This window comes from Blennius ocellaris, assembly GCF_963422515.1.
Source record: "Blennius ocellaris genome assembly, chromosome: 20".
Taxonomy (NCBI): domain Eukaryota; kingdom Metazoa; phylum Chordata; class Actinopteri; order Blenniiformes; family Blenniidae; genus Blennius; species Blennius ocellaris.
In genome coordinates, this window is record NC_137669.1 from 19075319 (window position 1) to 19099816 (window position 24498).

Below are 24498 nucleotides of genomic sequence, written 5' to 3' on the forward strand. Positions count from 1 at the left end.
CACACACACACACACACACACACACACACACACACACACACACACACACACACACACACACACACACACACACACACACACACACACACAGTGTGAGCACAACTCGACCCTGCTTCTAACTGACTCCACACATTCCCAAAGTCTTTCACTCCACAGCGCCATAGAGTCCAATCACCATCCTCGGTTTAGGAGATGTCAAAGTAAAAAAGTCTTATCTGTTGGCCTTAGTTTAGTTCTTAAGTTACTCCAAGTGACTGAAAATTACAGCTTGATTACAGTGGCTAATGACTTCATCATGTTTCTTTTAATCGTCTCTCAGAATTAAAATGTCTTAATGATGTGCACTTAGTGGTATTGCTGTAGCATTGCTGTGACACACAGAGGTGTCAAAAGCGTTCACATTCATTTCTCAAGTAGAAGTTGAGAAGTTTAAAAGGAGTGGCTTCAAAATGAGTAGTAAAAAAAAAAAAGGTGAAAAAAATCAAAAGAAAAATGCCATTAAAGACTAAACCAGTTTAGGTCACAGCTTAGACCCCAACTTCCAACAATACCAGCATTTTTCAAAATACCATAATGACTATAATGGTATATATTATTTTTTTAAACCATTAGCTGGAGGTACTCCATTGTGCAGAATTTGCAGCTCATTCAAAAGTTGTTTTTTAATCCAACCAGTGCCAGAAAAACCTTCAGGACAATCCCCATCTTCTGATTGTTGCGCAATATCAATCTAGACTTTCCCTATATGAAATAGGTCTATAATATTACATAATTTCATGAATGACAACACACATGTGCACACACTTAATTTATGAGAATAGAATTAATAAAGCACTGACATAGCTGCATTGACTAAAGTTGTGTGGACTTGTGTTGTTTTATAACAAGGAGAAGCAAAGTTGTACATAACAATGCAGACAACAATAATTGGCATCAATCTGGTGCAGGTACAAGAGCAATATATTGAATAAATGCCAGGTATATCCTATACCACAGTGCACTTGCAAATAAGCCTGCAGTATGACTGACCATGTGACGTTATTTAACCATGTATCTATAGCAAATACTATTAGACAATTACATCATTAAAAAAACATACCCATACACATTTGCAGAACTGTGCAAACAGGCCATCTCTCAAATTGAAAAAACAAACAAACCCTGCACCATTGCAGATGCTGACAGACAGACAGACAACCACGAGCCAAACATCACCACAGCTGTTTTCTCTCTCTCCATTTCTCTCTCTGTCACTCACCAACTTCATCTTGTCAAACTCCAAGTCTTCAAAAAGATCACAACAAACCACCAGGACTACTTAACCCTGCAGTCTGCGAAAGCAGGAAAAGACACAAGCACAGTCACACCCACACGCCTTATGCACAACAGTGAGTTCCATCATCACAATTCAGTTGCTACAAATATCGGGGGAGAAAAAGCCTCTTAACTTGCTGTTTTTGCAAGTGACACGTGCAAGCATCGTTAGCAGCTAATGTTAGCATTACCTCAGCACATGCAGCATCTTCAGGAGTGTCCGTTCCAGTGGCTCCATTGCGCGCGCTGCACCAGCATCTGCGCCTCATTTTTTGGTGTAAATCCAAAATGAATGAATTCTTATTTGCTCCCATTTTTAGCACGATTTCGGAACTTGTCTTCTGGGCCACATGGCTAATTTGCACAGGTGCACAGGATTGGCTGGTTCTACCATTGGTCATTCATGTTCAGGGGCCGTGGCTCGCTAACCAACCAATCCAGTGTTGGAATGATACACGTTTATACTTTTCACCCAATCATAGTACAATTTATTAGGATGTTGTTGTTTTTAATGACGAAAATAACAATACACATTTTTTTGAATGAAATGGAGCTGTAGTTATAGTATATAGTATAAATGGAAATAGTTAGAGGGATATGCTTTATCATTCTATGCAGTATGAAGGACACTGAAGAAAAAAAATGTGGAGGTGAAAAAAAACAACAACAAAAAAACACATGCACTTCAGAAAAAAAAAAGGCAAAAGTCCAAATTCGCGATTTTTTTCCAGAGGTTAAAAAAACCCCCAAAAAACTCATGCACAAAAGTTTGATTTTTTTTTTTTCTTTTTTATACACAAACTAGAAGCTTCAGTCTCCTCTGGTCCGTCCACATGCCAAGGCATGTCACTGCTTCCACAAAAAGCATTGCAGGCAGTTTAATGAACTGGTGAAACGATGCTTCAGAATAGACTTTAGCTCATAAACACAGTGCAGCTATCCTCAGAATTAGACTGTGAAGAGACAGTGCAGCCTGCGGCTCTCCATCGTTTCTCACTGACTTCTCACGGAGAACGAGGTACATAGGCACTGATCCCGGGGTGCTTGTAAAATGTATTATTATTAAACAAGGAAATCCTGTGTAAAATCAGATGTCCATAAGTAGTACCCGATGGCAGTAAATGTTACTCTACAACCAAATTAACAACTCCACTGGAACATCAGTAATTGTAACTGCACAGGTAATATTTTAATACTAATTACTTGTTACAGTCAGAGCATACAGTAACATAGTACTTTTTTTTTTTTTTTAGAAACTCCTGATTCACAACAGGGCCTTTCATTAATCTTAATGCAGCGGCCACCTTTGAAGGAAAAGTTTCACTGGATTTTTCACAAGACAGGTGGGGAATCCTGATAAACCAGTGAAAAATTCTTCATGGTGGGCCAAAGAAATGGAAAACGTCCACGAAGCTCCTTCCCACGCCATTTGCACTGACATTCAATAACATGTGACCCTTTGCTATGTGTGGACATTTGGAGTCGGATTTAATTCACAACCTCCTCGTCCCCCGACAGTCATTCATTCACACGGTCACCCAACCCATGAAAATACAGTCCTTTAAAAAACATGAGCACTACACAGCCAGTAAAGAGTACACTCAACGAAAAGGGATATTGAGCTCATTAAAATCTGCAGCTTTGTTGGATTGTATCCAGAGCATAAGGCTGTGGGGGAAAATTCCTCTCTGGTCTTTCAGCTACATGCAAACACATGCCCAGATGGACATTGACACTGTCCAGACTTCCAAAGCTACATGGAAAATGACTGAAATGTGAATTATGTGTATGTTACCGGATGATATGGCCACGAAGGAGCCACATCTTTAATGCTTAGAGGACTGTTTTCTCTCACGGTCTCTCCACAGACTAATACAGTACAGACTGATATTATAAAAGTTCCACACAGAGGAAGCAAAGGTAGCGGCTTGAAGTATAACAAGCAAAACATGCATACTTACGTGCATAACATGCATAACCTCTCTGGGCTCTGGTTTTCAAATTACTATAAAATCTTTCAAATAAGCCCACCCTAGCTAAAAAGCAAGAATGTTCAAAATGAAAGCATTGTTTTAATGGTTTTCTTTATCTGGTTCAAATCTAACATTCAGCACAGAACAAAGCCTTGTGCCTTCTATTCATCTCCGGCACCACCTCAAGGTGGGCTGGACCTCAGGTTGGAAACCCAATAATTCCACAATCCTGAAGCAGAAAAAGGTCAAACAAGTGAAGTTGATACAGCATTTCTGATTAGCAAGGTTTGTTTATCGAGGCACGACTAAACAAGCCAAAGAAGCAACTGTTAGTAGATTAGTGTTTCATCAGTATCCTGCTGGTTCTAAACAGCAGACCCCCCCCCCTTGCTGTGTCCTGAATTGTAAACCGCAGTATGAACCTGTTTCTGCGTTGCCTAAGCCACACCAGGTTGTCTCATCCTGGGATTTCCCTCACTCACTGGGAGCGAGCGAGGATTTGAGGACGAGAGGAAATGAGGAAGTAATCTTGAGTGACAGTTCTCCCTGCCGGCATATGGATGTCTGTCAGCAAGCCTGGAGGCGTTATCAGAGGCTGCAGGCGCGCTCTCTTCACCACCAAACGGCCCTGCACAGAGGAGAGACAGCCGGACACCCACTTTCTGGATGAATGAAGGGAGGAAATGAAAATGCAGAATGTCTTCACAGGTGGCACGCTCCTGTTGACTCATGGAAGCCGACACGGGATGGTCGTCATTATCGCTTCCTCGCTGTATGGAAGACAACACTGCTGTTTGCTGCGGTAACAACGATTATGACAATCAGTTACAACGGGATAGACGAGAGACGGAGGGGGGGGAAGAAATGAGCGGCAGACTTCACTAATTGCTGGATTAAGTCTCCTAAATGAGTCCTGGAAAGATTGTTGCATGCTGGTGGAGTGGGTAGAGACCATACCCCTGGTCCGGGAGGAGGCAATCTGTGTGGCCAATTTACAGTCAATAAAAACGGCTGTTGATCGTGTATCGTGCTGGCCAGAGAGACGCAATGTTGGTCCGGTTTAATTGAACAATGATTGTAAATTTTCTGTAAATCTGTGAAGTTAGATAATCAAATTCTATGAGAAAATACAGCAGCGAGCAGCTATAACTAACAACAGCACCTTGAAAAATTATACATTCACCTGGAACATTTCCACATAAATGAAAATGAATTTAATAGGGATTTTATGTGATCGACCAACACGTGTCATAATTGTGAAATGGAAGGAAAGTGATTTTTTTTTTTTACAAATAATTTTTTTTTTTAAAGTGTAGCCTCTTTTAACTGGAATCACAACTGCAAGTCTTAGACATAAGGTCACTACTTAAAACTTAAAAGCCTTTATCGCTCATTCCTCCCTGAGCGATGAATGTTCTTGACCAAAATCTGAAGCTCGCTCATGTCTTTGAGTATCGCCATTATGAATCCATCAATGCCATTTTGCTTATTATAGAAACAGATTGGCTGCACAGAGAGAGAGAGAGAAAATAGAGAAACACCACTTGTTCAACTAATGTTCTCTTTTGTAATGTTAAGTGAGCCACAAAAAAATCAAAAATAAATAGCAGGTCTGGCCTGTGCATAGTTTCAAAGACACTGTGAGAATGGAGGCCACCCTTCACACCGCCGACGTTCCCGGCACAGAGCCGCACAAAGACACGAGAACTACACAGCAGCATCATAATGATTCCAGACCGAGAGGCCAACTAATTAAAACTTTGACACCAAATCACATTCCTCGCTGCTTCAACCAAACACATCTCGGTCTCCAGTGTGCTCCGCCAGCAGATCTATTGTCAGCCGGGATGAAAAACTGTCACATTTCCCCTGGGCTGTCAGTCCCTCCCTGTGTTTTTCTCCAGAGAGGATGTCGTCTCAGCGTTATTAGGAGACTGCACAGTCTTAATTACTACCTGTCACAGTCTGCTCCGTTTCCCTTTTCGGAGAGATTTGCGAGATCATTCTCTTCCACAGCATTGCATCGAGAATGTCCATCTATTCAGCCGTTTAATCTCTTCTCTTAAAAGGCCACCTCAGGTTTAAGTCTTCTCGGCAAGTGACCTTTTGTATTTGTGTGAATGATGACTGTTACATCACTGCAAGAGACATCACACACCCAGCGCATTAGAGAGCGTTGCATCACTTCGCACTCACAACAAGCAACAGGAGGACAAATGATTCCTGCAGCACACGTGTGAAAATCCAGCTTGGGGCTTTCTCAAAAGCTGGCTGTTACTGCGACATTACCATCTCATCCGGTTTGTGTATGAAATTTGCATGTTTAAGTTGCGGCACCGGCGAGCACTCAGGCATTAGCATAGACAGAAGATGAATGTCTTGCTATTCTGGGTGACTACAACTATCAAGTCCAACCTCCTGCATATTTTCACATCCTGTAAACAAATCCTGGCCTGAACAATGATTTCCTGGTCCACTTCCACTCTAACCTGGTTTGGTTGTAGTTTGACCCAACCCATTACATAAACAGAGGATGATTTCAGAAGTGCCAAATCCAAAATGTACACAAAGGATTATTTTCTCAAGTTCTTAGCTCATGTCATCCCAATAATCCAACACGGATTTTCTTGCATTTTTGTCAAGAGCACTGCTTAACTTACATTCTTACAATGTTACCACAGTCCAAGGGAACGCAAAGCACAACTGAAATCAATGCAAACTTAACTTTTTGTTTATTTGGTCCAGACCACTAAACTACACAAGTGTGGCAAGACTGTTTCCTGGGGCTGGTTAAAAAAAAAAGAAGAAAAAAGGCTCTTTACCAGACTTCTACAAAGCGTAATTTCATTCATTTAAATAAAATGCCCTGAAGCAAGAGCAAGGGTGCAGAACTCTCCCAGAAACTAAAACAACCCCCACACCATCCATCTCTGAACAGAAAAAAACTCTTTGCACACCTGGAAAATTTTAAACAGGATCCCTCGCTGGGCGAGTCCGTCTCCTAGACGGGACTGAGGTCAGGCAGTTGTGTCATTAATCCTAATTGAACTGATGAGAAACAACCACTTTCCCGTCACAGTTTGATCACAAGTCTGAACCTGAGGAGACGATTCTTTTCTCTGACTCGTGTGGTCTTCATCTAAATTAATCGGATTTGTAGGCAACAAATAAAATAATAAAAGTAAGTCTGGGGTTTTGTTCATGGAGGTAAAAAGCTGCATCTCTGCATGAAGCTCGTAAACCAGATATGCGTTTGTTTAGATGAATTGATAACTAAGAAGCACAAGTTTAATAAAATACATTGAAATTCTTCATGAATCATGTTGTTCTGCACTTAAAAATGCACACGACGAAGCACATTTTTCATAGAGAACTTTATTGAATATATCTAGATATTTATATATGTATATATACCTTATATACTTTGTCTGGTCCAGTAAGGGTCTGTATATTATATTGCTTCCTCTGTCCCATATTGTCCCTCAGACATATCGGTCTGCAGAATATTAGACATACACCAGTTTTCCATTTGGAGTTTCAGGTTTGATGTGTGTCAGTAGCCTGAGTGTTGACTCGCGCTGGCTTCGATAATAATGGCTTTTCACTTCGAAAACGGAAGAACGAGGACGACTGTTTTCGACCATGTTTCCTAAAACACGTTCACGGAAAGAAAACACAAAAAAAAAAGAATGAAAAGCAAATCCAGGACAGTGTTCGTGATTTCCGTACTGAACGATTCCCACGTCACGAGTGTGTTGTGTTTGTACGTTAATGTATACGGAGTAAAAACCACTGACGGCACTGACACAGACCTCACTAATGCCAGCACAAAGGCTACTGACCACGTGTCGCACGCAGGCACCGAGCATCAATAGCCCAAAGTCACACAACTCCGAAACAAGAGAACATTGAGAATATCTATACATACCACCATCAAAATAAATAGATTAATATAAATTCTATCGCCTACAGAGATACACTAGTCAGAACATTAAAAAACACAGATTATTAGGCTACGTTGGTAATGTTCAGAAAAAGTAAATCATTAATACATTTCAAACGAGGAAATGGACACAAAAGTAGGATGAAAGAGTAAGAAGAGGAAATGTATAAAAATAAACTGCTGGAATTGAAATACAAACTGTGAAAAAAGGCAAAGTGAGTATAGTATATCTAAAACATTAAAAATTTTTAAAACTAAGACTAATTTACCAAAAAAACTAAACAGAAAAGAAATTCACATTAAAATTTAAAGTGACTGAGAAAAATAAAGACGATACAAAGTTTATCATCAGATTGGCTCGTGCAACCATGGAGGAAAGAAAAAACATCAATGTGCCCTTGAGCAAGGCACGTGATCCACCCTTATGTTACAGGAGAGCCACAGAGAAACCCACAGGAGTGTAAAGCATTCACAGGTGAAAGAAATGCATGTTTTTCTAACTTAAGGAGGTCCCCCCCCCCCCATTTATTCTTCACTCATTCATTTGGGAAAAAAAAAAAAAAAAATCACAAAAGATGTCATAAAATATAAACTGGTGCTTTTTTAAACTTTCATAATTTTACACCAATATATAATTGTAGCAATGACAATTTTAACATTCAAAATTTTGTTTTCTGGAAATGTATTTTGGTAAATGAGACACATTGTCGACCTGTAAAATTAAAATAATGAAGAATTTTTGAACCGCTTGAACTTTTTTGACAAAACTCGTCAAAACTTGATTTGGTACAAATCAACAAGCCAATACTTTTGACTTTTTACCTGAATTAACCCCTCATTGTAACTTATAAGATAGTGTAATAGTTCAGGTTGAACTGAATAAACTACACATAAAAAGTATATTTCATCTTTAATCGCTGACAAAAAAAAAACCCCAATAAACAACTTATATCGTTAATTCACAAAAAACAAGCATTTTGGTTCTCATGTAAATGCAATACACATCCTGAGCCAAACCAGCCAAATACTGAGGATCTCACTGTGGCAGTTTTCCAATTTCAGCATGTTGCTGCTAAAGAGCATGCGTGCTCAGTCGACCTCCAAAACAACAAAGTTGATATTAAAAATGAAATGCTTAAAATACAGATTATTTCCCTCTCACGTCTGTGCACATGCTTTCCACGTGACACCACTGAACTTAATGTACGTACGCAAAAAAAACTCAAAAGTAACTTTAAAAACCTACAAAAATGAACAGAGAACATTTCAAAATGTATAAATACCCTGCGATAACCATTACGATCATAGAAACACCAGCAACATGATAATACTCAAGGAGTTACAATCCTCGCGTAACCTACAAATGATAGTCAATCACTCGGAATGATAAAGACAACCCAAAGATTACCATTTACAGACATTATGTGCTTTTGTTGAAGTGAATGGGTCGATAATATACTCAATAATACATTTATTATTCTAGTTTCTGAAATAGTATATAGTTATAGCTCACAGCGAGATCGAGGGAAGAGGAACTGATGCTGGCGTTTGTGCTCTTTTCTCTTTCCCCCCCCACCTCTCACAATCCGTCGTCCCCGCCGAGGTCAGCTTGAATTTGACTTCCATCGCAGCCGATTCCGTTTGTGTTCAGTTTCAAACACGAGTCCAGTCATCAGATTCAGAGTCAGTAGTTTGTAGTACATATCGCAGAGATTTCCAACTGTTCTAACCTCTTCTTGAGGAACTATCAAGTGTGCTTTGTGTGTATTTTTAAGAATAATTGATGCACTCTATTCACTAAAATTGGTAATATTTGATATCTGAGCAACACGTGAATCAAATTTTCAGCCTCCAATTCAAACTAAAGCTCCGCCCCCTGAGTGTAAACTTGATCGAGCCCCAGCCTGTCGCTCTAGTTATCAGCCCTTTGTGGAAACACCCAACAGTTGCTGCCTTCAAGCCATTGGTATCGGAACATAAACATCAAAAGCAGTCATACAAACCCTGAAACTGAATGTTAGAAAGTCCCATCATCACAAATAGTTTCATTGGCTTTCAAATGGCATTAATGTTTTTGGGAAAACGTTCCGTCTGAAAGATGGAAAATTTTAATTTTCTGAAACAGTTACCACACAAGGTATCGCTTTCGAAACACAGCCGTGTAAATGTGAAACTTTTCTGAAATGAAAAGGCAAAAACGATGCGTTTTCTCTCTTGAAATGTTGTGGTATAAACGAGGTGGAAACTGTTGGAAGGTGATTATCTGAAACCTATTTTCTATTAAACTGGAGGAACGCTTGTGATTCTGTACGAAGAGAAACACGAAAGACGTCAACTTCAAAGTAAGATTAGCTTGAATCAGCACTACTGTGATTATAGTAATAACTTACACGAACACGCAAAACACTGCTCTGTATAGAATTGTTTTTGTAAATACTGTCAAAAATAACGCCTTTAAATAAAATGTAGAAGTTTTTCCATATTGCTCAAAAAGCCTCCTTATAGGCTCAAAACGCATTATTTTAATCATAATTAATGAATCCTTTCATACGATTCTATGAAGACTGCAGAAACTTCAGCCCTTGATGAAGTTAGTTGCTCAGACGGGCGTCACGCTGCAGTAAGAGCCGGGGAAGACTGGCGGTGGTAACGGAGGCGTTCAGGGTGGAACTCAGAGTCCGCGGCTGTCCCTTTCTCCAAGTCTGTGGCAAATGCCCATCTGTCACTGTAATTACCTTTGAAGACACAATGAAAAATAAATAGCTCAGTGTGGCAGCTTTCTCTGATGTGTGCGTGTGTGTGTGTGTGTGTGTGTGTCAGTAGGTTAGATACGGCTGAGGCCGAGTCTCTCGAGACCCGAGGTTAAGCAGATACTGTTGACCTGCATTTGGCAGGCAACTCGTCCCGTAGCAGATCATTACTTGGCAAAATATGACCGTCTGCCGCACTCTGTTCCTCTCAGAGCAGAAATGCAAGAGAGACTTGTGGTTTTATAACCATCTGGCCACTTTTTAACCAGCGTCATCTGTGAAGCGTCAAACTGTGAGACAATTTAGAAGAACACAAAGGAAAAAGTTTCAGTCGTCGCGCATGATGAAAAGAGGCTTTAAAGCTGAATTCTGATTAAAAAGAGCCGATTCTGAATGCAATATTATTCCATGAAGAAGAACAAAGCATTCTTCTGTGTGTTCTTGTGGCGATTACCTGTTAAATAAATAAATGAATGATAATGCCTCAACAGTGCTGCGGCCGGTTTGTGCCACTAAATGAACGCCAGTTGCACCACCGCTGTTAAAAGTGGTGAAAAGATTTTAAGGCAGCGGTCAAAAGGTTGGGGTATTTTATGGCTGTTTATGATGTTGGAAGCATTAATGGCAGCGAGATACCTCAGGCTCAAAGGCAGAAACTATGCCGTTGAAATGTCACCCACACCTTTCCAGCACTACTCTTTTCTTTTGTTTTAAGTTTACATTAATCCCTTTTTACCCATCTTCCCCTCCAGCTGGAGTTTTAAACTGGCGTCGTTTTCCTGTTGAGCGTGTCCGAGTTGCTGTCGCGGTCCCGTTTGGCTGTGAGTCGGTCCAGGGTTCCCACGTTGCCCCTGTCCCGCTCCATGGTGGCGGTGGAGATCGGGGGGGCCGCCTGGGCCGGCGCCGTGGCGGACGTCGAGGTATTCAGCGGCGCCGTGTTTTGGGCCACGGCCGCCGCCGCCGCCGCCAGGTTCGACTTGGAGTGAGACGGGAGCGTGCCGCTGCTGATGGGTGCGCCTCCGCCGCCGCCGCTGCCTCCTCCCCCACTCCCGCTGCCGCTGGAATCCTTGGGGAAGTAGTTGTGGAGCTGGTAGAGCGTTGCGCGGTCCACCGTGCCGTACAGCGGCGGGGCTCCTCCCCCCAGGCTGCCCAGCTTGGAGTCCCTCGACAGGGTGTACATGGAGATGTCGCCGCCCCCCCCGCTCCCGCTGCTGCTGGTGTGGTGCGGGTTGGGCAGCGTGGCCACGGAGAACGGCGGGGCGGACGGCGGCAGGCTGAAGGTCTTGGACGCCCCGATGGGCGAGGTCTCCTGCGAGCGCGGCGGGTCGGTGGAGCGGGAGCTGGAGCGGGAGCGCCGTCGGAATCGGTAGCTGGGCAGGCGCAGCATGGCGTGCGTGGTGCTCTTGAAGAGGTCGGTGCGCGAGCGGCAGCGCAGCTCCTTGTTCTTCTCGATGTAGATGTTGACGGCGAGGACGCCGACCATCTCGGCCAGGATGAAGGACAGGCCGCCGAAGTAGAAGGACCAGCCGTAGGAGTAGTGCCACTTCTTGTCCTCGTCCTTCTTGGGGGAGATGTCGCTCAGCGCCGCCGAGATGTACACGATCACGCCGATGATGTTGCTGAGGCCTGAGAAGAGAGACGCGAGACTCGTCAGTGCTCCTCTGAGACAAGTTCTCCTGCAGCTTCATTTAAACTGCGCCGCAGGCAGAGACGCTGCGCCCGTTTTCGTTCGATTATATGAAGAAGAAGCAGACGCAGCATGAATCCCCAGTTCATAAAACACACATTAAGACGTCCAATGATGATTGCTTTTGACTGATATCAGTGAAAATGCAACGACTTGTCATGTCGTTTGGTTTTCACATCCACCAGGTTTGAGATTGTAATTCTGCCTCTGCTTTGACCGTTCCGACTTAGACTTGTACTTCTCATCAGTGAACCACAACATTATAACCACCTGACTGATTTGGTGTCGATCCTCTATTTAAAATCAACATAACCCTGACGTTTTGAAGCAAATGTTTAAGAAATTGTGGAGAGGTGCTGGAGACCAACAAGCTGGAGTCAAGAACAGTAAATAGAGTTCAAATATACATCTTGGAGTCTAAACAACAGGACTCTATGCCATTGATAGCATGATAGAATGCAACTCTACAGCCAGTTTTAATGGCAACCTGCTCATTATGTCTATTGTACTGCTGATTACACGCCACCAAGGTCTGAATGTTAATTTTGTTGTCCGCACTCACAAGGGTCATCATATAAAAATAACCTGTCAGTGGTCATAACACAAATGCAGATTGTTGTTGTGTTTGAGTCCCGTTTGATTCACGACACCAGCCAGTTGGTGTGCCGATAAAAACCCGGTACAAAGTTTTTCTCTGAGCCGCGCACGTATCCGGGAGAAAGTTTTCTTCCACCCATCAAGCGAAGCACTGAAGTCTCTGCCAAAACAACGGCAAAGCTGTAGTCTCACCTGCGGCGACAAAGAGGATCCCTCCGCCGAGAATAATGTTCCTTTTGCTCTTGTAGAAGCTGCTGGAGGCAACGCACACTCCACCCAGGAGGAGCAGGATGGCGCTGAGGATGGGGAAGATGCTGGAGGCTCTCACCACACCTGCAGATGCCGGCGTCATGCAGAGTCGCAGTTATTTACATCCGATTTCACATAATGTACATTTTTACAATACTAGCACATTAAATATGTATTGGTTTCTGAGGCTCAACAACTATTAAAGGTGCGACGAGAAACAGCTTTGAGACACTTCTGGGAGAACAAGTGTTTCTTGGCTGAACAACAGCTGCGACTTTCCGTCAGAACGAGCCCGGTACAGCAAACAGCAAACAAATATATTTTCTTTTAACTCTGTTAATCCACAGCGAGGTCTTTTTGGAATTCATACAAACGGATTTTGACAGCGGCCTTCTACGAACAGGATTTCACACCGCAGACTGGTTTAAAATGCTCCGACACACTCGGCCGCTCCTCCAGCTTCCCGCAGTGCTTCTTAATGACACATTTGTCAGCTTTTCATCATTTCATACTTTACTCGTCCCTCGGGGAGGTTATTCTTCCACATCCCATTTCTAGGAGCAGGCTGCCATGGTGTGGCGCCCGGGGAGCTGCTGGAGGTCAAAGGGTCGTGAGCCTCAGTGAGCCGCAGCAGTGATCTGTCAGCTGTGGGATTTGAACCTGCAGATTTCAAGTCTTCTCTAACTTCTCGGCCTCCACTGACTGAATAATTCGTTCGAGAGTAGTCAGACATGTATGGTGTTTTAAAGAGGTGTGGGTGACTTGCATGACAGCAAACGTCAACAGAGAGCCGTCACTCTGATCGGAGGAACGTGGCTGCAAAAGAAAATAAAATCCTCTATTGTACATTCTTCTGCAGACACCTCAAACATATAAGCAGTGTAGATACGAAAAGGGGCATTGTACAAGATGAAAATGCTGAAAAGCTCCATCTCAGGCAGCGGCACAGGAGAACAGCAGAGCCTTCAAATTTTCAAGGTGACTTTTCAAGCTGCTGCCGTTTGCAGTGACGAGCACACATTTCCAGTCCGAGATGTTGCTGCACAGTATGCTCTGAATTAATTATAACTTTTTTTTTAAACCGAAAAAAAAAAGAGCAATGTCAGGGGTCCTTTGCCTCTTCAGCTCACAATATGGTTTATTTGATAAGCAGCTGATGGGAAAGACCGCTATGTGGAGTATAAATAGACAGTTTTGTAGTAATTTTCTGACCTCCGGGACGCTCGGATGAGAAACACTCGAGAGAATAATGAGTCATGAAATTAAGCAAGTACCACTTCCAGTGAAGTAGAATTTTTAGTCCTCTTTTGTTTGTTAAAAGTCGAGCTGAAACAATTAGTGTAATAACCATCTGACAGAAAAGGACAAAAATAGGGAAAGATGTGGCAGAATTTTGAGTTTTCCCTGTATCTGTCAAACTGAGAATTTACTTTAGGGAAAATAACGTTAATTAACATTTCAACATCGCCACATTTTGGGGATTGTTGTCGTTTTAGACAAAAAAATGTTGCATGTTAAAATTATTTTTTTTTTTTACCAAAACAGTATTTTATTTGAAATAGCAGCGTTCACTAGTGACTGAAACAAACCCTACTAGTTCTAAAGGAAAGTATCTATTGTGTTATAGTTACAATCTCACTCAGGCCTAGTTTACATGACAATACTTCTCAGTGAAAACGGATAACTTTCATTGTGTTTTGGGAATTCACAGGATGGAGGAAATAGTGTGCGTGTGGTTTCAACACCAGCACCCACAAGTTCCCCTACATGACAACTACACTTTTGTTTTGGGTGTTTCTGCTGTTTGTGTGTAAAGCAACATCGTTTTCAGGAAAAACGTATAAAAGACATTTCTTTATTTTTCTCCAATTTGAATCTGTGTTATAATGAGGATGTTGTCGTTTCTTGGAAGAAACAGATTAATGATCTAATGATGCAAAGAAGCAGCAAGTAAACAACAGAGATGAACAACCAACATGCAGACGGCTCCCGTAAGCCAACGATTACTAACGGCTGATAAAGTGCATAACAGCTATATTGTATACAGTTAATTAGCTCCTCCTCAAGTAAACAGGAGTTTGGGGAGATAGTAACAATTAAGACAACAGCTTCTCTCCCATAATTCAACACTAACCTTAGTGCAGTTGAACAATGTCCCTCACCTTCACTAATATTTTTAATAAAAGTCGTTAATCATTTTGCTGTAATTGCATGAAGTTGTGGCATTACTTTCCATATGCTTCATTCTGGATCTGCAGACAAAATGTCCTCTCTGCATTCAGGGGTTTACTGTCATTTTACATAAACAACAGAAGCCACCAGGATTAAGAAAACACTACGAGATTTCATTCAGGATTTCTCCAACTGTTTATGCAGGTGTCTGCACAGACCAAAGAAGTCCTTGTTGCACGGAAAATCAAGACACGCGATTTTTCAATGAGCATCTCATCTCGCTCCACAAAAAAAATGAACATATTTCTATGATGTATAGCCGTCTCCTGAACGCTGGAAAGCAAAAAGGTTGAGCGCTGCAGGAACTGAATCTGCAGCCACAATGGAGGCAGAATGTGAAACCTGAATCCTGAGCTGAAAATAATCCATTAGTGAAGGCTGTTCTTTCAATCCATCTGTGAGGAAAAACACTTTCTGTACACCCCCAGACTCCCAACCTCATGCACCTGGACACACACACACACACACAGACACACACACACCTTCAGAAACACTGTGCTTGAATCTGACATCCGTGCATTGATGTCCGCCCACCATCCCCTTCTGTCCTCTCTGTATCCGTGTGTGATTGAGACTGCAAATGTGTGTGTGTGTGTGTGTGTGTGTGTGTGTGTGTGTGTGTGTGTGTGTGTGTGTGTGTGTGTGTGTGTGTTTCGTATTATCTAATGTCTCTACAGCTACTGTGTGTTTGCTGTCACTCACGCAGCAGATATTCTGCAGCATCTTGATCGTAGTCGGCGTCGTCGGGGAAGTGGTTGATCTGGGAACACACGCCCCTCTTTAAGCCTGAGGAAGAGGGAGACGGAGGGAGATGAGGGAAGGCGAAGTTTGAGGGAGACGAAGAGCGTCGGGAGGAGTAGAAGTTATGAGGAAGAGAAAGCAGAAATGACACAGAAAGACGGAGACGTGCATGTGGGATGAGGCCGATGAACCCTCAGGCAGCGGAGACTAAAAGAAAGGGAATTTTTGAAAAATGGTGGAGAAAGTAGTTCCAGAGGAGGGACGACACATACGAACCAAGACAGTGAAAGACATGAAGGTGGTGTATAACAGATGCACTGATGATATACTTTGGCTCTTTGATACTCTCGTGCCTTTAGCCAGTTTATGCAGATATATATATATATATATATATATATATATATATATGCACACAGAGTCACTGTGAATGGATGAAATATATGGACGTGCGTCACAACGTCACACCTTAAATTTCCCACTTAAATGTCCCACCTGCAATAACAATATTGGAATTTTAATGACAGGTGGTTTGCATAGACAGACCAAAATAACATGTGATTTGTAACTAACATATGTAACCTGAGTGAATCAGTCAACAGACTGACCCACACAATTGACAGCTCACTAATGTGTCACTGCGAGACTGCAGTACTGCAGCATCGTCTGCATTATTAAGACAAGATACACTGAGACAGAAGGAACTTGAACAAGTTACCCATTACTTTTGAGGGGAAACATAATAAGAACAGGGATAATGGACTACTGCCAGCATAATGCAGATATACTGGATACTGAAAACCTTGAAAATCTGCCTGTGTACATACCCTGCTAACCTCTCAGAGTGGTGTTTGGAACAACTGGTGACTTGAGCCTCAGTGAATGCTACAGCTGATAGAAGAGGTAAAACTCCCCTCTGCAAACACAAGCTTCATACTATAATATTGAGAGCTTTCACAAAGAAATGAGGTATTAAATTGTTTCTTAACTCATATTTTATCGCTAGAAAGTAAAGAAATGTTCCTCCGTCTCATTTGAAGGCATTGCAAATGAGACAAAAATTTATGACCGTCACGCTCCGCTTTTAATCTGTATATTATAATGTGTTGATTTATGCAACTGACATTTTGATTCAATTTATCTCTTGTACAGGATGCTGACAAACACAAATTAATGCAGTTTGTGCACCAAAATCGGTGTAGCTAAGATCTCTATATACAGAAATCCTCCAGCTTGAAGTGTGCACCAACACGAAGGACAAATAAATATTGACCTGAAAAATCCCGCAAAAAGTAAGAAGCATTTAGCTTAAATGAACATGGAGAAAAAAAAGGTTTCTCCGCATTATGCAGTAAAAAAATCAGACGTATCATCAGATTAAACGCACGGTGCTTTCCTCCTGCACTGTGCATAGCACCTGATGTTCCAGATCTGTGTGGAGCCGAAGAATTTGACTCAGAGCTACGAGCTGCACCTGCTGCTCCACAGTCTTGTCATTTTGTATTTTCAGTGGGTGACAGCAGGGTGCACCGCGGCCTCGGGTTACATCAGGTCTCACTGCAGACTTCCAGCATATGCTGCAGGTCGCTGCTGTTCGCTCGATCCCGCCTCAAGAATATTCTTTCAATCACAACAGTTTACCTTGATTTTCTTTTCAACATTTCCGCACTTACAAAACAATAACAACACTCTTGTCTAAACTGGAACTCCATCTGTCAGGTCATCCATCCTCACAGGCTCCCTTAAAAAATGTGCAATTTCCCCAAAACCATGCTGAATTATGTGTGCAAGTTACAGTTAAAAATAAACTAAATCAGTATAGATGAGGAAGAAGCTTGACTAAAGTCATTAACAACAGCTGCACCGAACTCAATGTTTATTTAATAATTTCTGTGTTTGTCTTGTTTAGGAAAGGGTTAAGATACATTCAGCAAAGATAAAACCTTAGTTTAACCTTTATCATATCAATATTAGATTATTTTAAACGCTACCACTAAAATATCTACGAAGACTAAGTGGTTACTTGTGCAATTTGCAAAAAAGGGAAAGAAGAACAATGTTATGAGACCCTCATAAGTAGAAACTAAGAAATGTGTGCATTAAAAGCTCAATATGACACAAAGCCTCAAATAGAGCTAGAACTCTATACACTTTATGACATAAATCATGTATAAATCATGACAACTGCAAGAACAAAGAATGCACAACAGGTTTGTTTCAATAAAAGAAAAAAAAAAATCAGATTTCACATTAAATCATAGTTTGTACACAGATGTCATACAACCTTGTTGTAGAATTTCTCATTCACACTTTGGAGATGGCATGGATTATATTCTAGTTTCTCTCACAATGACCAGTTTACCATCCCTGGACTAGATATCCCACCTAAAATTTTATTTTTAAATCATTGTTTGTAAAGAGGAACTTTCCCCCCCGGACTGTCATATTGCAGCTGCAGCTGCTTGCACCTGACTGATCCCATTATGTCTTCCCCATAAATGACCTCATGAAGACCTCAGCAGGTTAAAGAGCACGTCAACAACGCGAAGCCGTATATATATCACGCTGGCAGTGTGTATGCGCACGTGACCGTGTTTATGAGTAAGCAGAACACCTATTTATGTCTGTTCCGGTTACGCCGACCCAAAGAAGAGCCTGCAGCGACAGACACATGAGAAAACGTGCAAACGCACAATGCATGCGAGGGTTTTTTTCCGCGCTCGCGTGAGCATCCATGACGTGTGTGCGTGCGCACCAGCCGCCGCGTACCTTCCAGGCAGCAGATCCTCCAGAGGCCCGAGTGCGTGAGCGCCCCGGGGTCTTTCTTGTCCTTGTTGTTGGAGTCGTCCTGGGAGGAGTTGGCCGTGCTGTTGCAGATGAAGGCGCGGGCGTACAGCCAGTAGTCGGTGCCGATGGCGACGGTCATCAGGGCGAAGGCCGCGAACGCTCCCATGGTGGTCAGCAGCACCTGGATGCCCCGCTCGCACCACACCATCGCCGGGCGGGGAAGGAAACTGATATCTGGAGACGACACGGACAACCACGTCAACAAGGAGAAACTGTTAGCTTTGATACATTCAGTGAAAACCTTCTCCACCTTCGCCACACCACCACCTTGATCAAGGTTACGCTTTAATATTCACAATAACACAATGTACTGAACTGTGAGTCCATATTTTGTTCTCGAGACTGTTGTGAAGCTTTGGAAAATGTTGATTTAATGGGGACAACGCAATTTTTGTCTGTCATTTAAGTTTCACGCAAGATGACCCGTTTCCTTTTTAATCTTGACACACCAACACATACTCTTTTTTCCCCCCCAATGTTTTAAAGCAGGATATTTGACTGTACTTGACCAATAAGCCTCCTGAGAAGTTAAAGTGTCATCAGGAACGTTTCCAGTGAATATGCATTGTTTTTTGCGTTTTCGTTACAGAAAAGTTTCACATTAAGATTTTCAAGAACTCCAAGTTACTGACATTTATAACAGGAGTAAAACCTCATTATAAAGCAATTTTAATAAATATCCATTCATTTGAATGTATCATTGTGACTCGTACTCATTTTATAAATCGATTTTCTCATAAATCCCAGAAGGCTCAACGATTTACATATGAGATTCCCAAAAAACCTGGGCATGTAATCGGTTCTGCATGTTCAATTTATGCATTGAACTGTCAAATATTTATGCATTGAGAGAAATGGTGTCCCTTACAGGCTGCTGTCGGTGACAGACAGGAGCTGCTGACGGGATCCAGCCTTCCTGCAGCATCCTGTGTGAGCTCACCGAGGCAACTGGTTTGATAAAAAAGCCTGTGTTCGCGCACACAGCCTCGAGCGGTGAAGAAATGTTGGCAGCCAAAGAACAAAATGCCTCGACCTCGCTGTATCAACACAAATATAAAACTTCAAATGCTGTAGCGAAACTGAACTCGGGAGGGTAGAGGTGGATCAAAATATATGGTGGAGGGGGAAAAAAAAAGAAGCTGCGTTTTGTGTCTTCACTCAGCAGCTGGTGGTCACATTCCCATCTGACCTTTTCCCAACGCAAATCAGAGACTTTCCCATGAAGAGATAATAAACGACAAAATGAGGAGAAATAGAAGGAAAGTGTCATCTGAGAGAAGCCATAAATGCCGTGGAGGACGACAAGAGTGAGACTTCGAGGTTTTTTTTTTTTTGCACGCGTAAGTTAAAATAAGAGGCGAGAGGACGAGGAGACACGAGTGCAGGGGAGTGGAAAGGAAAAGAGGAGAGAAGAGACATAAATCTGAGCGGAGAGGAGCGACAAGAGGAAAATTGAGATACAACACATCTGTTGTGCTTCAGGAAACATAAATGGAAGTGCAAGGACAAGGGGGGGGGGGTATGTCTCATATAACCATTTAGCTCCTCCATGAGATTTAACTCTTTATTGTCCTCAGCCACAGTCATAAGCTTCTAACCTTTTCTACCTTTGATGGTCTGTAAAAGGTAAAAGTCTGGAGGGATGCTTTTGAGCACCACCGATCTTCTATATAATTTAAATATTTGCCTTGAGTTCAGGTTTGAGCGCAAGTTTGAGAACCTGCTTTATTTATTTTCAAGTTAAATGCATCAATCAGGTGAAGCGTGTGGAAGGAAAACCAACAGTGGAAACATCCACCACAATGTTTAGCTGAACACTTTAAGAGACAAAGAAATGCAGAAAGTCACCAGGTAACGAGTAATAAGTGATGTACTGGATGTGAAAACATAATTTTGAAGACATCTAAAGAGTATTTTATGTTAGTTTTAAATGCATGTTGTGAAATGTATAAAGATTTGATTATCGAGAGTTGAAAGAGCCTCAACAAACGCAAGAGAGGGAAACGATCTAAGCATTTTTGACAATGAATGTAAAGAGGTTAAACCAAGCAATAAATCAGGGGACAAAAACATAAGCCAGGAACATTTTCAATTAATCAGTTAGCCAACGTCACTCGGCCCGGGGCATTAATTCTCAGTAGCCACAGTTAGAGGGGAGAAACCAGAAGCATGATAATAAGAATAATAATAATTAAAGTAACATAATAGAAAATGGGGAATTAAAAAAATAAATTTTAAATTAAAAATAGTGTTTTCAAATGTGGTTTGAAAGAGGACATACTGAGGATGATTATTGAAAGTTTTTCAATCAATTTGAAAGTGCTAATTAAAGACAGTATGCAACCAGTTGCTGCTGAATATTAATATCCACATCCTGCATTGTCAAACCTGAAAATCAGAGTTTGTTTCAGGGATTCAGAACAGAAAACTTCTCAGAAGGAGTTAAAACTCAAACTAATCCAGAGAGAGAACAAATAAACTTCAGAAGGCTCGAGCCCGAGGCAGGAACAAAAACAGCAGGTAACAAGGAAAGATGACCAAATGAACCGGTGGCTCATAAACCTGGAGACGACTTGTATTACACATGGGGAGAAACAAGGCACAGCCGACAACAATCTGGGAATTGAAATAGCTGGAAACCGAGTAAAGCCGCGTCATAATGCAAAGTAAAGACTGAGTATGAAACCAGGAAACACAGCAGGTGAACGTTCCTCAGCTTACAGTTTATTGTAAGAAAAAACTGTGAAAAGCAGCTCTGCATTGTGGGAGTTTCTTTCATCGTCAGACATTTTCGTGCAACGAACAGATTGGATCGGAATAGAATTCCTCAAAAAAAAAAAAAAAAATCAGGGTTTTAGTCTCTTCAGTAATTATGGGAAAGAGGAGGATTAAAGAACTGGAAGTAAGAGTAAATCCCAGAGGCGACGATGTGATAATGTTTCACGCTCTACCGTTAAAGATTGCGATTTAAAAAAATAAATAAATAAAAAAAGTGTTTCAGTTACTTTCTGTCACAGCCCAAAAGCATCTGTCCACAGTGTGGATTATGAAAAACCAAAGAATATTGATTTTGTTTTGGACTCCTAGTCCCTCGCTTTTTAAAATCGACAAAGGCAGGTTCAGAAACTCACTCAAAGCTGCAAACCTGCGTTAGCAGGAAGGTTAATGTAAACAAATCAATGGCTTGAAAAACATGAATCCCCCCCCACCGGCGAGGGCTTTTAAACTGTTTGGCAAATTTAGGCGTCCCGCAGGGCGTTTCAATGGCAACTGAAGTCCAAAAATAACACAAGACCACTCAGCTGGTTTGACCCTCACAGTGGCCCGTCTGGTGGAACACGCATCAGGCGGAGAGAGAGGGAGAAAAAAAACAAACCCATCAGTGATGGTGACGTCGTATCGGTCGGTGTTTTTTTTACCTCGCAGGGGAGACGACGTCGTCACATCTGGTGCTTGATCAGTAAAACTACATCAAATTAGATTCAAATCTGATTAATTGCATTTCCTTTCCTCGGTGGGCCACTCTGTGGTATTGTGGTTAGCACATTTGCCTCGCAGAGGGAAATCTCTGGTTCGAATCGGGCTTTGGAGGACTTTGCATGTTTTCCCTGATGATCTGTGGGCTTTCTTTTGAGTACTCTGGCTGTCCAGCTTGGATCAGCCTCAGTCCCCCTGGCAAGCTGAGTTTAACAGAGCTAAACAGAAAGATGGAGGGAGGATTCTCAGTGGTGGTTTACCTTTTTAAAAAGTGCCAGTCTGAGGATTTTTACTCATCGCAAAACTCTCACAACATCGCAAGGAGGCTGTTTTCACATCTGTTCCTGTCCTTGTGGGGTTTGCATGATCTCCCTGTGCTTGTTTTTTTTTTTGGGTACACGGGTACAGAAACATGCATTAAAGGTCACATAAGATGGGAGAACAGCTGACATGAAAGTGTGACATCAACTAAAATGTGGATCTGTGAGATCTCCGCTACGCCGAATAGCCGACAGTCAACCACAATTATCTTGTTTGTTTCATTCTGGTCTGCAGGTAAAGTAGCTTTAAGCACAAAACATGTGGGATTTTCTTTTTTTCATTCCACCTGAGATGAAAGTATTTCAGCAGAGAAGGTGACATGTGGAGCAGAGAGGAGGTCGACACCCTCATCCAAAAGGAATACCGACATGATATAATAGAAGATTTTTCATGAAACTCTTCTGACTTTTGAGCGTAAATATCTGGACTTACATTTTTAGTCAAGTCTTATTTAAATTCCAGACGGGCTACTTGAAAGTAATTTAGTCTCAGATGCAAATTGTTATTACAAGTTCATGGTCCGTACCGTTCCTATTGATGAATGATAATGATTTTGGTTAAAAAAGACATTTTTGACCACCCCCCTCATTTATTTCTATGTCTTGATATACTTAATGAGATTTTTAGACAGACTTCACTGAGCATCCAACCAAAAGAGCTCACTTCGCAAATTCACCATGAACTCAAGTGAAAAATACAACATAAAAAGCAGATTATCGATCGCATCAATGTGGCAGCAACAGGTTTTCTCTCCTCTCTTCAAACTGTTAGGAACATGCAACTTCTTCTTGACCAGTGAAATATAAAGTCTATAATCTGGTGGGTTTTAAAATTAAACTGAAGTCGATTTTCCCTATGGGGATGTCTAATTAATGCCTAGAAGTGACGCGTTATAAAAGGAAGGTCATTGTGCATTAAATTCTGTTGCATCCAGGGTGGACAACAAGCGGTGACACTGCCGTGAGTGTTTCCACTGTGCTTCATCCTGATTGGCCAGTTTCATCATTAAAAAAATAAATATTGTTCAGAACAGATTCCAGTCAGTGTAAAAAAAACAACAAAACAATTAAGACTGAATGACATGTCAAGTGTCAAGCAGATTATTTCCACACTGCAATGAGTGTTTCAATGATTTTTTTATTTTTTTTTAATTGCATTTTCATTGAATAAATGAAGCCCACTGAATTTTCAAGTGTGTACCGCCCGTATGTCAGCTGTCTCTGATCTGTACATGGACAAACATTCAGCTTGGTTACACTCATGCCAGCGCAGATTAATCAAAGTCGCTTCTGAATACAGACAGCTGCACACAGCTGGACCCGTGTGTGTGTGTGTGTGTGTGTGTGTGTGTGTGTGTTCAAGCTCACTTGATGTCTTGTGTTTGAATGTTCTGGTATATTTGTGTCATATGTGATTAACCATGCATACAGAAATCCACATGTGTGTTTCCAGTTCATGCACATCAGTCTGTGTTTGTGTGTGCGTAAGGTGGTTTTCAGTGTGTTCACATTCATGTGTGTTTGTTTATGGTTGGATGTCCATGTATATATGTGTCATATAAGTAAGTAAACATGCAAACAAGAATCCACATGTGTCTGGTTGTTTGTGAGAACATCAGCCCGTGTGTGTGTGTGTGTGTATTACCTGAGGGCATGTTTCTCCCTTTTGCCTCCATCTCCTCTGCCCCCTGCTGATGCTGATCTTCTTCTTCTTCTTCTCCTCCGTCAGTGAAGAGCGCTCCGTAGCCCCGGTCCGAGCCGCCTCCATCCACCGTTTATCCTTCGCTTTTCTCGATCCTTCCTCTTCTCTCCTTCGTTTCACTTCGTTTCTTTCTTTTCGTCCTTCTCCGACTCTTTTCTCCCCCTCAGATTCTTCTCTCTCTCCCTTTTTTTTTTTTTTTTACCTTGAGCACTCCTTCGCTCCTTTCTGGCAAGTAAACGGAGGGGTGTGAGGGGTGGGGGGTACTTCACTTGGCGTCCTCTCCTCTCATTGAATTGTCATGGCAGTCATCTTAGCTACAAAGAGAGGCAGGAGAGAGGTGGCAGTGAGGGCGGCGGTGGGGGGGTGGTGGTAAAGTGCAGACGAGAGCGAGCGAGAGAGAGAGAGAGAGAGAGGGGAAAAGACAGAAAGAGAGGGACAGAGGCAGAAGATGAGCGAGGGAAGCGTGAAAGAAGGAGATGAGAAGATGAGATGGGGTGGGCGGGGAATCGATTAACGAACGTGACGCGAGTCTTCAAACCTGAACAGGAAGCGTCTCTCAAACAGGCATGTTTTCCATAGGAGGATGACACCATGTCATGCAATGACAAACAAACTGAAACTGTATCAGTGGCAAAAATGGAGAGAGAGAGAGAGAGAGAGAGAAAGAGA

The 24498-nt window shown here is 42.1% G+C and overlaps 2 protein-coding genes across 2 annotated transcripts in view; one reads left to right on the forward strand and one right to left on the reverse strand.

The window, feature by feature from the left end:
• The window catches only part of LOC308144888 (voltage-dependent calcium channel gamma-6 subunit-like), a 28427-nt gene extending 15791 nt beyond the window's left edge, over nucleotides 1-12636 (forward strand). Inside the window, exon 8 of the mRNA XM_080516149.1 lies at nucleotides 12513-12636. The gene's annotated coding sequence lies outside the window, so the exon portion shown is untranslated. The remainder of the gene's footprint in view (nucleotides 1-12512) is intronic.
• On the reverse strand, nucleotides 10741-23803 carry LOC308144886 (voltage-dependent calcium channel gamma-4 subunit-like; the record flags this gene model as incomplete). Its single annotated transcript, XM_080516144.1, has 5 exons — nucleotides 10741-11606; nucleotides 12457-12597; nucleotides 15448-15531; nucleotides 18253-18504; nucleotides 23773-23803. 5 exons carry the CDS (start codon nucleotides 23801-23803, stop codon nucleotides 10741-10743), a joined length of 1374 nt encoding a protein of 457 aa, XP_080372270.1.
• Between the last annotated feature and the right edge of the window lie 695 nt (nucleotides 23804-24498).